General features: G+C 40.8%; 1 protein-coding gene across 1 annotated transcript in view; it reads left to right on the top strand.

Annotated features, from left to right (window-relative positions):
* Positions 1–15,975, top strand: part of LOC308091142 (glucocorticoid receptor-like) — a 116,285-nt gene that overhangs the window by 83,954 nt on the left and 16,356 nt on the right. The window contains exons 4-5 of the mRNA XM_080436522.1: positions 6,744–6,770; positions 13,260–13,376. Coding sequence (XP_080292648.1) covers positions 6,744–6,770; positions 13,260–13,376 — 144 coding nt within the window. The remainder of the gene's footprint in view (positions 1–6,743; positions 6,771–13,259; positions 13,377–15,975) is intronic.

Here is a 15,975-nt window from a genome sequence, read left to right as displayed (position 1 = left end):
GCCCAATCTACCCTGTAACATCCTTTTTGATTGATTGGATACTTGATTAGTCAGAAATGTAAACAGCATGAGGTACAGTAAGACATTCATGTTTGTTCTAAATGTGGGTGGCACCAGATGATGGTCGCTCCCTCTAGTGTTGTGGCTTAACTTTTTCTATCCATTAGTCACCCCATGGAGACTTGAATTCATGGATATTTTTTTGTTTTTGTCGCATTCCTAAGCCAATAATTTGATGACCAGCGGACCGGTAGGCAGCGGTTCCGGTAGGAGACGCAAACGAGACTCTTTGTGTCTACTACCGGAACTGCTGCCGGTCATCAAATTGTTGGCTTAGGAATGCGACAAAAACAAAAAAATATCCATGAATTCAAGTCCATGGGGTGACTAATAGATAGGAAAAAAATCATTTTGGGGGTGAACTATCCCTTTAATGCTCGGGCAAGCAGCAAAAATGTTAAATAAATAGCGGAAAATAGCCAAATCTACAAGCTCACAACGTGACGTTGGCTATTTTCATTATTTTTATAACCTTTTTTTGAAAAATGCAATGGTTTACATTATAACTCATTTCCATGCACTTACACGTTAGGAATCAATCGACGTTTATTCAGTGTTGCCAGGAGCTGTCCCACATATCCCTGATTTACTGCTATACCGCAATATCTGCCGGGTGTCGAGCTCCTCACAATGTTGTTCACACTCGCAGCCAGTCAGTGTCTGAACTAAAACAGACAGTATCACTGTGTGTGAGCCAGGCAGGATGACATCGAGGATCGTGTGTTAGACCAGTCAGACAGGAGGGTGAACACAACCAGTTGTAAATCTCAGCTACAACTGATTTAACTGCGCTATCTAACGGAAGACATGATTTGATTTGTATTACTGTGCCGTTGGCTGTTGGCCGTTGGCTATCATCAACAGACAACTGACACACACTTGTTTAATGCTATAGAGCAGTGGTTCTTAAAACTTTTTCCTGCTAAGGACCTGCTAAATTGATATGTATTTGGCCGCGGACAGAGAAGATTTATGTTAAAAAAATATCAAAATAATTTTAAAAAATCTAGCATTTTCAATATTCTTCAAATATCAAATAAATAGCAGATGTGCAAGCTTGTAGCACGGCACAAAGTGACCCGCTGTGAGCTTGTAGATCTGCCATTTTTGAATAGCCAACATTCAATAAATGGATAAAGTGGTTAAAATGATTGTGATGCTAACTACTCTTGCTGGGGACCCCCTGGAACCCCCTGGGGGTCCTGGACCCCACTTTGAGAACCACTGTTATAGAGAGTCTGTAACTCCACCTCGCAATTGTTGCACTATACTCTTTTGTCGATTTGTTGATATGTTATTTTTTTTTTTTTTCAAATGTAAACGATTATTCAATTATTGAAAAAGTAAATAAGAAAAATTATAATAATGGATAATAATCCATTAGGTGGAGCCTTAATTGGACCGCAAGCAACGTTTTTGGCTTAGAGAGAACAAAGTTGGACAGAGTTTGGCTTTCGACACCAGTTTAGAACTAAACTGTTTAGTTTTTAAATGTTTAATTTGACGTGGACACCACTAGACATTGGAGAATCACAAAGTCAGGCACCAGACGCACCCTCCAAGGTTTGAGGGATTAATACATGTACCTATATCACAAGTGAATTTTTTATGAATGTATTAATGTATTAATTTATTGTATCTGAGTAATACTTTCATACTCACCCACCCCCAGATTCAATCAATTCTCCCCATGTCTCAAACAGATATGGGGCAAAATGTATCTTCTGGAAAATTACATTAAGTTCCCTCCATTGTTATGGTTATGTTACATCATTACACAATCCATACATAAAAATGCTGCCCTTTTTAGCGATGGATTGCGGCGTGCAGTGTTTACAGGCGCTAATCGAATGCACATATTCATGTGCACGCATTGTATATTAGAGCGCCACGGCGTTACGCATCATGCGCCCTACTAACAATGGTTAGCATAAGATTAGCTCTGGACGTTTTGTCCTGACGATCCTTATTCATTTGAATTGCATTTGATTAGCTGTTGCACAACAGTGATAATAATGTCTTCATTTCATCTGCCTACTTAGAATGTCAAAGGAAAGCGGTCGATATTTCGTCTGAACGGTTACAATGGCTGCCTCCTGAACGCATTTCAGGCTGAACCCTATATAAGATACAATAATAATGGTAATATTAATAATAATGTGTTCTCCGCTCCTTAAAATAGCCACCGTTATTTTGCACGTACGTGAAATTTGTCATCTGCATTTACCCATCCTAACTAAATTATTAGCAGTGGGCGATATTAACCCGTTAAAACCCGGAAAGCATCTGTGTCATTTTAGATTTGAGCTAAAAAGCTTTGTTTTATACCGTGGCTATTCAAAAATAGCAGATAAACAAGCTCATAGCGCGTCACTTCGTGCCGCGCTATGAGCTTATAGATCTGCTATTTATTTATTTGTATTTGAAAATGTGTGCAAATCTTGAATCTATATATATTTTTTAAGTGATTTTTTTTTACTCTGTAGCAACACACATTTTTTTTAAAACTGTTAGGATTTAGTAGGCATTTGTAGAATCCCCAGAAGCAAAGATTTGAGTTACAAATGTTAGCTTAAAAAATATATATATATATTCAAAGATTTGCACAAATGTTCACGATTTTTCAAAACATAGCAGATCTACAAGCTCATAGCGTGGCACTCGGTGCCGTGCTATGAGCTTGTAGATCTGCTATATTTTGAAAAATACTTTTTAGCCAAAGTATAATCTAATCTAATTAGTGACGCGCATGAAAGTATCTTGAGACAACTTGTTGTGATTTGACACTTTAATAAGAATGTAATTGAATTAACTGCTGTCCAGCCAAACCACAGCCAAGGGAACGGGCTCGGCAGAATCAGCTTTAACCCATTAAAGACCTGAGGGCCGATTCTACAAATGCCTTCTAAATCTGTAGTACTCACACTTTTTTTTAAAAATGTTCAAAAATAGCCAATGCAAAAATCTAAAATGACATGCTTTCCCGGTTTTATTGGGTTAAGAACTTGCTCACAAGTCACAAACTCGTACATCTGCTAATTTAACAATTTTTTACACGGCCAAAATAGGGATAGATTATGAATTGATTATTTCAGGAAATTATGCTACGTCCTACCGGGGAAACTCCTCCCTGAATTAAGAAGCGGCTTGCTAACTCCTCATGCATTGAAGGAGTTCTGGGCTCTCCCCAGGCTGGCAGAGGGAGAGTAGCGCCCAGGATTACATAAGCAATTGGGTGGAAAAAAATCGTTACAAGATTGTGTTACAAAAAACTTTGAAAAATAAAGTGACATGTAAGAATACACGTTTCTTACATGTATGTATGTATATACATCCTATAACCTCATCTCCTGTTGCCCTAGCTGTCACCTTATAGTGGCAGCAGAAAGTGACACAGAGATGGCCATGAAAAGAAAGGTAAAACCATCAGTGACTGTATATTACAATGTCACAATCACTTTCCCCTTGGGGGAATATACCCGTAGCCATATAGCTGATAGAGGTATTGTTAATGTGTTGGTCGTATAAGGCAACCTGCTTTGTGCCGTGTTTCGTTTCACCTTACATCTAATGTCATGAGAAAGCTGAGAGAGAGAGAAAAAAAAAAGAAGGTCAACCCTGGAGACCCGCCCGGACTGGGTGAGCGACCACGTAACCTCTACGAACTCCTTCGGTTCTCAAAGTGAGGTCCGGGTCTCTCTCTCTCTCTCTCTCTCTCTGCTCTTCTACATCAGTGGTTCTCAAAGTAAGGTCCAGGGACCCTCAGGAGTTCCTTGTGGGGGGGTTCCAAATGGACCCTCACAGCTCTGTAAGGGTCCATTAGATTTTTTTCCACTTAAAAAAAAAAAAAAAAAAAAAGTTTGAGAACCACTGCCCTGCGTCTCTGTTCTCTCTCTCTCTCTCTCTCTCTCTCTTTCTCTTTCTCTCGCTCTCTCTCTCGCTCGCTCGCTCGCTCTCTCTCTCTCTCTCTCTCTCTCTCTCCCTCTATCTCATGTCTCCAGGATGTAGTATAGATCTGAGACATTCCATTGCTGGAACGCAGAGCATATCGCCGCTGTGAGGCAGAAAACCTCCTATCTCCATATTTCACCTTTTTAATGTTTTTATTTTTCATAAATGAACGCCTTACTTCATCACACAAGAGTGTCGCACAAATGTATTGAAAATAGCAGACCTACAAGCTCACAACGCCTCGCATCGCGAAAAATTCGTAATTCGTAAAAAATGATAATAAAAGGTTTTTGGAGGTTTCTACCCAGTGACGATAAGCAGCTTAAACAGCCAGGTATGGTCGGCCTATCTGAGGCGACAAGCCGCCTGAGCCACTGGATTTACACGCTTATTAGCAGTGGTGGAAAGTAACTAAGTACACATTTACTCAAGTACAAGTTTGAGGTATTTTTTTTACTTTACTGGAGTATTTCCAATTTTCAGTACTTTTACTGCTACTCCACTACATCTCAGAGGCAAATATTGTACTTTTACTCCACTACAATTATTTGAAAACTTTAGTTACTAGTTACTTTGCAGATATACATTATTACATTATAAAACATACTGTACATTAACCACTTTAGCCCTGTTTTATACCTAGGCTATTTGAAAATAGCAGATCTACAAGCTCTTGTGAGCTTTTTGAGCTTGTAGATCTGCTATTTTCAAACATTTTAGTACTTTTACTTTTGGTACTTTAAGTAAATTTTGAATTCCGGACTTTTATTTGTGACAGATTACTTCTACATTGCAGTATCGATACTTTTACTTAAGTAAAACATTTGAGTACTTTTTTCCACCACTGCTTATTAGTGACGTCTCACACGTCACACACAGCTTTTTCTGGAGCCGCACCCCGACGACACATTTTGAGAGCCGACGCGAAAAGCGCCGGCTCTCAACCTGTGGGGCTGGGGATCCTACTTGTGGTGGGGCCACGAGGATGTTTGAAGTGGGCCCTCAAATAATTGGCAAAAACACAAAGAAACACAATGATAATATAAAATAAGTGAGTTTTCATTGGGATACCGATGAATAGGAATTAGCCATCAGCTGGCTGCACACGACCAAAACTCAAACCACATTATTTTAACCCATTGAATCCGGGAATGCATACCGTGTTTTTTTTAGCTATAACCATTATTTTATACTTTGGCTATTCAAAAATAGCAGATATACAAGCTCATAGCGCGGCACGGCACCAAGTGCCGCCCTATGAGCTTGTAGATCTGCTATAATTTTTTATTTTATTTTAAGTCATGTCAAAGGACCACCCAAAACTATATGTATTTGTCCGCGAACCACCCCCATCTCAAAATACTTTATACAGATGCAAAGATTTGAGTTAAAAATGTATATACAGTATATATATATTCAAAGATTTGCACACATTTTCACAATTCTTTAAAGACGGGGTGCCGTGATTTTCAGTGATCCCCCCCCCTCCCCCCTAAAACATAATCATCAGGTATTATGGTTATGGTTACTAGGAGGAAGATTTTTTTCAAAAAAGTGTACAGAAAGTGTTAAAATTATGTTTTTATGTGGACACGCCTCCAGTTCATTAAGTATACCTGGTTCTCACCCTAGCACCTCCTCCACCACCTTAGCACCACCCACCTGTCCTAGTCCCTCCTCCTCCTCCTCATGCCCACACCTGTTGTGTTATGATAATGAGGGGGAGGGTATATTTTTACTGTGTCATTAAAGTGCTGTTTTTCTTTTGGCACGTTTGACCCTCCCCGAAGAAACTCAAAATAGTCAGAGAAGACATAAAACACCATAAAAACACCACCAGGGGGCTTAATGAAGTTCTATCAACCTCATAGACACATGAAAAACAGAAAAAGTGCAAAACCATGGCACCACCTCTTTAAAAAAAATAGCAGATATACAAGCTCATAGCGCGGCACTCGGTGCCGCGCTATGAGCTTGTAGATCTGCTATTTTTGAAAAGCCAAAGAAATCTAAAAATGACACGGACGCGTTCCCGGATCGAATGGGTTGAACCAAATCATTCAAGGAGGCTTTAGAACTACAGTATATATGCAAGCAGTAGATAAACACATCCATGCAGTTTGACTTGGCGGGTTGCTCTCTGTGATCATTGAAAAATATGGATGCCGACAAGTAATACAAATGTAATGTAGAATCAATAGAAAAAGCTATATGGATCCCATTTTTTACGAGAAATTCTGACAGAAATGCCACAAAAAGCTGGGATGGGGTCTGAACAATAAGTTCTCTACACAACAGCATCGATCAATAGTTCTCTGATTGAGGAGCATAATATGGCGGCAGTCTTTTAAGTGGGTTTAGCCCAATCAATCCGGGAGCACGTCTTGTGTCATTTTAGATGTATTTGGCTATTCGAAAATAGCAGATCTACAAGCTCATAGCGCGGCACCGAGTGCCGCGCTATGAGCTTGTATACCTGCTATTTTTTGAGGTCTTTAAAGGGTTAAGGTCTGACAACGTGAATCACAGCAGCTTTCAGGGGAAGCTGTGGGAAATGCCCATGCAAAGTGAAACCATTGTTCAAAAGTGAAGTGTCATCTTGCGTTTGATTTGACGAGCTGTTTTTAGTGCTGAAAAAAAAAAGTTATATCTGTTATTTTTGTCTTTCTATCCCTCCTCCCCCCCCCCCACCCCCACTACCCCCCCATCTATTCTCTGGTTGTTGTCTCAAGGATGGAGAGCGCGGCAAAGCACAGATGGTAAATAAACGCACCTTTAATAATGATGATGATGATGATGATGCTGCTGATGATTCTATCGCTTTTTTCTGCTTTTCCACCCACATGTTCCATGTATAAATCTTATCCCTGACACTGGGAAAGTCTGACCCACTAATAGGCTGCCAATCACAGCTTCTCTCTCTCTTCTGTTGGTCCCGTTTTTTTGTCAACGCATGCCTGTTGGTCCCACGGTCCAAGAGATTCAACTCACTGTGGTTGGTGGTTCTTTTAATCTCCACCAAATAACATTCCCAGCAGCCACTTGGTTGACCCGCCGTCCACCGCCACGCCTGCACCTCAGCCCCCGGATGACTTTTTTTTTTTAAACATTTGAACCCTAGCGTCCCTATTTCTAACAATTGGTGAAAATAGGCGATCTACAAGTTCGTAAGAGATTTGGTCTAGAGTCTAGACTAGACGAGGGAGAAAAGGAGTGGACCTCGTATATCGTCTCTGTCGGGTGGAAACCTCATATGTGCAAAACTGTTACTTTTCAGGATTCAAATTCAAAAATAACAAAAATAGAAGATCCACAAGCTCGAAACGCGGCCGCGTTTCGAGCTTGTGGATCTTCTATTTTTGCTACTTTTGTGCGATACTGTAGTATGATCAAGTAGGGCGTTAAATACGGTGTTAAATACTTTAAATACGGTTATCTCCGTATTTAAAGTTAAAATACAGAGATAGGAGGTTTCTGCCCTGACAGCAACGATACCCCTGGGGGACTTACCCCGTTCACACTGATAACATTTTCTGGCAATGTGCTGGTATAATTAATTTTTTGGCGTCATGTGTGAACGTGTGCCGATCTTGAAAGTACAGGGTTTAAGTGGTTAAAATACACATTCATCCTCTAAGTCAAAGCCCGTTTTTTTTTACGATAATCATAACCTCTTCCTGGTTCTTAATTGGACCAACTCTTTTGAACCTGATCCACATTTAACCCGCTGCGACGCCTGCGAGCTGAGCATCCATTAACAATCACCCTCTCTCTCTCACTTGATTATCGTGTGTTGTGTTAATGCATACTATCATTACTGTTTGTTGACTGTTAGTTAATGCACATTATGTACTGTACTGGGTGTGTCTGTTGCTGCTTCTACTAAATAAAGGGCCTTTGTCCACCAAGACGTATTTTTTTTTCCCTGAGCGCAGCAGCGTATATTTTTAATCGTTTAGAACGGGAACACTGCATTCTTTTGGAATCCCAGAAGTGGGGGACGAGTCGCTTGAACGTCTTATTTTCACGCTGCGTTTTCACGTTTGGAGTTTTTAATCTGCTTGCCGAGAGTAGAAACATTTCCAACTCGGGTGTTTGGACGCATTTTATAAGGCGAGCAGCCTTGCGTTTTCAGCTGCGAAGAATCGCGTTGGTGGACACACAGCCCAAATGCAACGCAGTTGGAGACCCTTGATCATGTTCACATGGCGGCCATTTTGCACGTACATCACACTCAAGAGTTCCCCACCCCCGAGTGTGGCGTAAAGGCAATGGCCGCCATGTGAAAATGGTTAGTTACTAATAGATAGCGCTTCTCTGTTGCGCAGGCACCATGACATGCTTTTTCTGTGCCTACAGTGGGGTCTTTCACTTTAACACGAATATCCGGTTTGATTGTGTCTGTGTAGGAGAGTGCTGCAAAAAATATGATTGCCTGCATAGTGCATACTTGAATGTGAAAGTATGTGTGTTCCAACCCCAACAGTCTGCTGCGGTGCATTACCCAAAAATGTGATAATAATCAGTAGAGATGCACCGATATATTTTGTCCGCTTATCGGTATCGGCCACTAGTCAATGGCAGTGGTCGATGTTTATCTGCTGTTGTGACGCATTCATTTTGCACTGTGGTTGGTATTCTGCAGCTTATCTTGCTTTTTTTTCAATGAAGATTTTATTTGTTTTCCAGGGAAATGAATAACGGCAACAACAAAAAAAACACCAACAAAACATAACAATTCGGCCCAGAATTTCCATATTGGTGCATTGTGTTAAAGAAAAAATACCATGACATTTTTATGTTTCAAATTCATTTAAAAAAAGCCAAAGTGGTTAGGTTGATGCAATATTAACACATTTAGCTGGGGACCCCCTGGAACCCACTAAAACATTCAAAAACATCTAAAGTAGCAGATCCACAAGCTCAAAACGCGTCGCTTCGCGCCACTTGTAGATCTGCTACTTTTGATGCTTTTGTGTGACGCTGTAGTATGATCAAGTAGGGCGTTAATTTACAAAAAAGCACAGCAAGTAAAAAAATGGAGATAAAAGGTATACGATATGCAATGTGATAGATTGCCCTTTCAGCATTGCAGAAAGTGGGTTCACATTAAGGTTAACCATTGCCACAGATGGCATGTCTGTGCTAACTCCTTATTAATTAATTCTAATGCCGGGACAATAAAGGGCCAGTAGTAATGCCTAAATTCCACATGCTACTGCGAGAATGCTACTACTGTGCTGTGCATGCATGAACATGCATTACATGCACCCAGTGAACCCTGCTAGCAGCACAGTAAATCACTGTTTCCCTCTGTTTCCCCTTTTACAGCTGAAGACCCAAAAGATACATTAAGTTCGTTTTTTTTTTTTCTCTTTCCCCATGGGACCCAAGCGTACACAAATCCATTATGAAATCAAATCAACCCAATTTCGGAAATAGCGGAAATAGGCGTTCTACAAGCTCACAACGTGTTCTGATGCAACGTATCGTGAGCTTGTAGATCTGCCACTCTTTTTAAATCTTTTCCGAAAACATCGATATTTTTTGGAACATTTGCAGATATTCGTAATTTTTTGGGGGGCGATTTTAGAAAATCTTGTTAAGTAATGTAGGTAACCTAGGTAACCAAAAAAAAAGCATATTTACTCGCAACCCCCAAAATTGGGGTCTGCGACTCAAAAAACATGTTCCCAGCCCATTGTTTGGGACCCACAGGATAGAACGAACCCGGTGAACCGGTACAGTAAATTACAGCTGTCACGTTACAGTAGAGAAATTGTGCTAATGATAGTCAGCAGTGTGACCTCCGGGCACTGCGCCAGCGGCACAGATAACTGGAAAATCCGGCGTGGCACCCGAGTATACTGTACCAGCACAGTCTTGCCAAACGGCACTGGCCTGTCGCAGCAGCAGATGTGGGCTGGGTTTATGTGTGTGTGTGTGTGGGGGGGGGGGGATTTGCTATAGCTTTTCCTTCTACAGCTATGGCAATCAGCCATAAATGTCCCGCGCCGTTCGTCTTTTTTGTGAGAGACTTAAAATGGCTTCATTCAACATGTGACTGTAAACTCTGAACCGGCGTGAACCCGAGTGTCCCTGTTCAGGGTTCAGGGTGTATGTCATCGTTGCTGTCGGGCTTGTCTTATCTCCATATTAGAGCTTTTTGTCATCCGTCTTTTTTTACGTCTGGAGTCTCCCGTCCAGGACAGGCTTCAGACGCGCCTCCTCAGGACACTTGGCTTTAGATCTGAACCCATAGTTTTCTGTTTTTTTTATTTTTATTAACGCAGTACTTGATCATACTACAGCGTCACACTAGTATCAAAAGTAGCAGATCTACAAGCTCGCGTTTCGAGCTTGTAGATCTTACTTTTGCTATTTTATTTTTTTTTAATCCTTAAAAGTCACAGTTTTGGACATAATGAGGCGATCTTGTTTTTGCATTCAGCCATGCACACGTGCACATATACGTGCACGCTCGCGGTCGACGAATGAAATAACCTCTGTAATAATTCAAATATATCACATTTTATTCTCTATAATAACACACTATAATACTATTAATATATTATTGTTATTGTTATTATTAACCCATTCAATCCAGGAGCGCATCTGTGTCCTTTTAGATTTTAGCTATAGCCATTATTTTATACTTTGGCTATAAAAAAATTGCTGATATACAAGCTCATAGCGCGGCAGAGTGCCGCGTTATGAGCTTGTAGATCTGCAATTTTTGCAAATCTTTGAATATATATATTTTTTTAAGCGAACATTTGTAACTCAAATCTTTGCTTCTGGGGGTCCCTGGAACAAAATATCTTGAGATGGGGGTCCGCAACCAAATACATATAATTTTGGGGCTCCTTGACATGAAAAAGTTTGAGAACCACTGATATTATAGCAACATACGGTTTTCAGAAAACGGTTAGGATTTAGAAGACATTTGTAGATGCGTTCCCAGATCGAATGGCTTAACAAAAGGCCAGTACATGCATCCACACAACTAGCATTCAGTAACACTGGGTGTAATTGAAGTAACCGATTAAATGGGATTAAATTGGGGCACGCTGTTCTACTGTAAGGACAGCATGCTCCCTGTGTAGATGATGAGTTTGTCAAAGGTTAACCTTATTGTGTCAGGTCGTTGGCACCAGCCAACAGTCCACAGCAGCAGCTGTGGGATTCTTTCAATTCTTTCAGTGTCAACACAAACATACTAGTAGCCAAACATTAGCCAAAACAATATCTCTTCGCTATTTTTGGCGAAGAGATTTGGTGTAGTGGTGTGGAAAAAAGCTGTCCAAAGTACAGAGTCAACTCAGGGTCCAGTGTAGGTTCCAGATAATTCAGATGCCTCTCAATCAGTAATCAATCAATGCCCACTTGTGTGGCATTCAAACATGATCAATAGGAACATATTTTGTATTTAATTAATTGTATAAAAAAGGTCTCTGTCGGGACCAAAACTGTTACTTTTCAGGATTCAAATTCCAAAATAGCAAAAGTAGCAGATCTACAAGCGCTTGTAGATCTGCTACTTTTGATGCTTTTGTGTGACGCTGTAGTTTGATAAAGTAGGGCGTTAATTTACAAAAAAACACAAAAAGTTAGAATAAGGAGATAAGAGGTTGCTGCCCCGACAGCAACGATATATTAACATAGTTGTTGATCTAGCCCCTACGTTTCAGCGTCTTTCTGTGTAGCCACTGTGTTAACCAGAAATAACCTTTGGCCAAGTGGTTAGAGAGTGCGGTCCCAGAACCCAAATTAAATTACACAAGAAAAGCTGCTTCTTCTTTTTTCTATGTAAACAGACATGTCTGAGGAATATGTCCAAAACGGGGGCGTTTATCTTAGTAATCTGAAAGAAATGTCGGTCACGCTTTTATCAGCTCACACTCTGTGCAACTCAGTGGATTCCTGCCTCTATGACTATAACCAAAAAACCCTGTCTTACTGGAACCGATAGACGAGTACATATCGTCACTGTCAGGCAGGAAAACATATAAACTATGTTCATAATGTATTATCCCATTCAACCCTGGGAACGCATCTACAAATGTCTTCTAAATCCTAACCGTTTTCTGAAAAAACCTATGTTGCTAGATCAGTGGTGCTCGAACTTTTTCATGTCAAGGACCCCCAAAATGATATGTATTTGGCCACAGACCTCCATGTCAAAATATTTAGTTCCAGGCACCCCCAGAAGCAAAGATTTGAGTTACAAATGTTCGCTTTAAAACATGTATATTCAAAGATTTGCTCAAACTTTCACGATTTAAAATAAAATAAATAGCCAAAGTATAAAATAATGGTTATAGCTAAACTCTAAAATGACACAGATACGCTTCCGGATTGAATGGGTTATAGACATGGGATGCATAGCAAGTGTTACCAGAAGTGGAGAGCTTTTTTTTTAAAAACGTATTTATTCAGTCAGTCATATAACCGCACACGTTTCGGGTCCATTAGCTTTTCTTTTGTAAGTATGGATTGTTCCGGAATGAAGACAGTTTGTTTTGAGTAGGAATTGAAAAAAATTCCCAAAATGTAGCATAAATGTGAGTGCTTTGTCCTCCATTGATTGGAAATTTTGGATGTGCTACCTTTTGGGGATTTTTTTTCAATTCCTACTTTTCATAATATTATGTATCCTGGATTTTGGGTCTAGCACTCCACTGAGAAAACCCTTTGTTGATGCACCTGTCTTTGGTTCTGTACTCTGTCATCCGTATAGAGCAGGCAGAGCTTGAGAGTAATGAGATGTCACAATGAACCATCCTGATCATCCTGACATCCGGACCACGCTGACCTGTCAGGATGGTCCGTGGTGTGTCAAGTTCACCGTAGCATCTGTTACAACTTGTTGTCCGGATCTCCAGTTAATCAAACTCATCTATTTAATCAATTATAAAATATTTTTGCACAACAACACCGTTGTACGACAAAGTGTAAAATAGGGCTTAAACGGTTGATCAGGGTTAATCAATTTTGTCGATTATTCAAAAAAGATATCGTCTCCAAAACTTTTCAGGGTTCAAATGAAAAAAACAGCAACAGTAGCAGATCCACAAGCTTCGCGTCGCGTTTCGAGCTTTTGCAGATCTGCTACTGTTGAATAGCCAAAGTATAAAATATGGATGAAGGGGTTAAAATGGTACCCCCTCCTGGTACTCCCCGGACCCCACTTTGAGGAGAACCAATGCTCTAATAAGTGTCCCTCTCACTGTCCGTTCCTCCAACAGGACAGCACAACTACCTGTGTGCAGGGAGGAACGACTGCATCATCGACAAGATCCGCAGGAAGAACTGCCCGGCGTGCCGCTTCCGCAAGTGTCTGCAGGCCGGCATGAACCTGGAAGGTAAACACTGATGACACCCAAAAATAGCAGATCTACGAGCTCATAGCGCGGCACTCGGTGCTGCGCTATGAGCTTGTGTATCTGCTATTTTTGCATGAGCCCCATGTCCCCCATGTTTGTCTCAGACGCCTTGAATTATGATAACGTTGCTGTCGGGGGAAGAAACCTCTCATCTCCATATTTACATTTGTTTGTGTTTTTTCTTTTGGTAAATTAACGCCGTACTGATCACACGAAAATTACGGTGGGGGTTTCTCAAGTCAAGAACCCTCAAATGAATGTGTATTTGCGCTACATGATGGCGTCGTAATGGCTGATTTTACACTTGGTTGCATGCTGAAAATAGCCGATCTACAAGCTCACAACACGTCGCAGCGCCCAAGCGCAACCAACCATAAAATAACTTAGTCTTAGTTCTACTGGATCTCTTCTCCACTAGTCCCTCCCTCACATTTTAGTCTAGTTTTTATTTGTTGACGAAATTGTCAATACATTTAGTCTTAGTTTTAATCGTCATGGCTTTTTTTTTTCGTTTTTATTTAGCTTTCGTCAGTGAAAAAAGGTAGTTGACGAACATTTTTCGTCGTAGTTTTAGTCGAAAAAATCAACACTGGCTAGGATGCAGCATCAAGTATAACAAGCAGGGATGGCAGCGTTCAGCAGTCTGTCTGTCTCAAGGTTGAGCCCCTTAGGCTGCAGGCAATCACGTTCGCTGATCCAGTACCGTCCTCTGTATGGCCATGTTTCTTCTTGTTGCTATGGGGACCGCGGGGGGGTAATGAAAAATCAAAAATAACAACAACACATGGGGCTGTGGCCTCTCTGACAAGTGACAGTCCTGTCTCCATATATCGTCTCTGTTCGGGTGGAAACCTCACATGTCCAAAAACTGTTACTTTTCAGTATTCAAATTAGGGATGCAAATTGTCGATTAATTCATTAATTTATAGTTGATAACCTTATCGATCGATGAATCGATTAATTGATAAGCACCGTTTTTTAGGACCAAGCGGAAAATTCTTGTCCGAGACTGAAAATGTGTGCAGAAACATAATTGCCTCGAGCGTCAACGAGCATCAGCTGGACACAGACAAACACACCTCCCCTCTGCAGTGCGGTATTGATACTTTAACTCAAGAAAACAAAATGTGAGGACAGCAGTGGTGTCATTTCCTAGTGAACTGCCTCTGGGTACCATGTTTCGTTTGCATAATAATCACATAGAGTGGGTTTGTGTGATTTTTGGGGACGTCAATTTGTGTGTCACATAAACAAACAAAGAAACATGTGGTTGTTGCCGGGGCGCTGGGCACTGTTGTTGACCTGGTGTAAGCAGCAGGTGGCCCATGCAAATCACGCCTCTGATTGACAGAATTTGAATCCGCTGCGCACGGATGGATGGCCAATGACACGGTCCCCTTGGCGCACCTCTCCTCCCACATCCGCCAGACGGCAGAATTCCAAAATGCGCACAGACAAGGACATTTTCTATTCTGATCAATCCGTGGCCCTATAGCAGTGGCTCTCAAACTTTTTCATGTCAAGGACCCCTAAAATTATATGTATTTGGCCCCCATCTCAAAATATTTGGTTCCAGGGACCCCCAGAAGCAAAGATTTGAGTTACAAAGGTTTGCTTTAAAAATATATATATTCAAAGATTTGCACAAATTTTCAAGATTTTTCAAAAATAGACAAAGTATAAAATATGGTTAAAATGGTTAAAATGATTGTGAAGCTATCTCCCCAAGGACCCCTGGGGGTCCCTGGACCCCACTTTTATAACCAATGCCCTATAGTGCCTCTTGGCTCCTGCTGCGCTATATCAGCGGTTCCGGTAGGAGACACAAATAAAAGAGTCTCCTTTGTGTCTGCTACTGGACCCGCTGCCGGTCATAAAATTATTGGCTTAGGAATGCGACAAAAAAAATATAATCCATGAATTCAATCCTCCATGGGGTGACTAATCGATAGAAAGAAAGTCATTTTGGGGGTGAGCTATCCCTTTAAAATAAAACTGTTATGAAGGGGTAGGATATTATAAGTATTAACTTCTTCCTGCTCCTTTTCGAACACATTTATGATTTATTGTTCATTGAGACAGTTGGATTTGTTTTTAATATATTTTGTATTTTTACTTTTATTGTTTTATTGGGACTTTTTTATTGTATGGTGTTCGAAACCAATAAAAAGAAAGAAAGAAAGAATAGGCACGTAGCCAGAGAGTCCCAAGTTCAACGATGTGAATGAGGTGAACAGAAAAAGAGAGAGGTCTGCTCTCACCTCACACCTCACTGCTGTTTGTTTACTGAAGCTCTCTGGCTGTTTATTGGATTTGATTATATTCCTTTATGTCCTCCTGACATGAAATTGCAATGATTAGTTTGTACGAATCAGCGTGCTGAGTGAGGACAAGAAAAGCTGTGTGTGTGTGTGTGTGTGTGTGTGTGTGTGTGTGTGTGTGTGTGTGTGTGTGTGTGTGTGTGTGTGTGTGTGTGTGTGTGTGTGTGTGTGTGTGTGTGTGTGTGTGTGTGTGTGTGTGTGTGTGTGTGTGTGTGTGTGTGTGTGTGTGTACCTGTATTACTATACTTGCGAGGTTC

This window comes from Gymnoscopelus braueri, assembly GCF_963280865.1.
Source record: "Gymnoscopelus braueri genome assembly, chromosome: 8".
NCBI classification, from domain to species: Eukaryota; Metazoa; Chordata; class Actinopteri; order Myctophiformes; family Myctophidae; genus Gymnoscopelus; species Gymnoscopelus braueri.
This window is presented reverse-complemented; position numbering and strand designations above follow the sequence as displayed.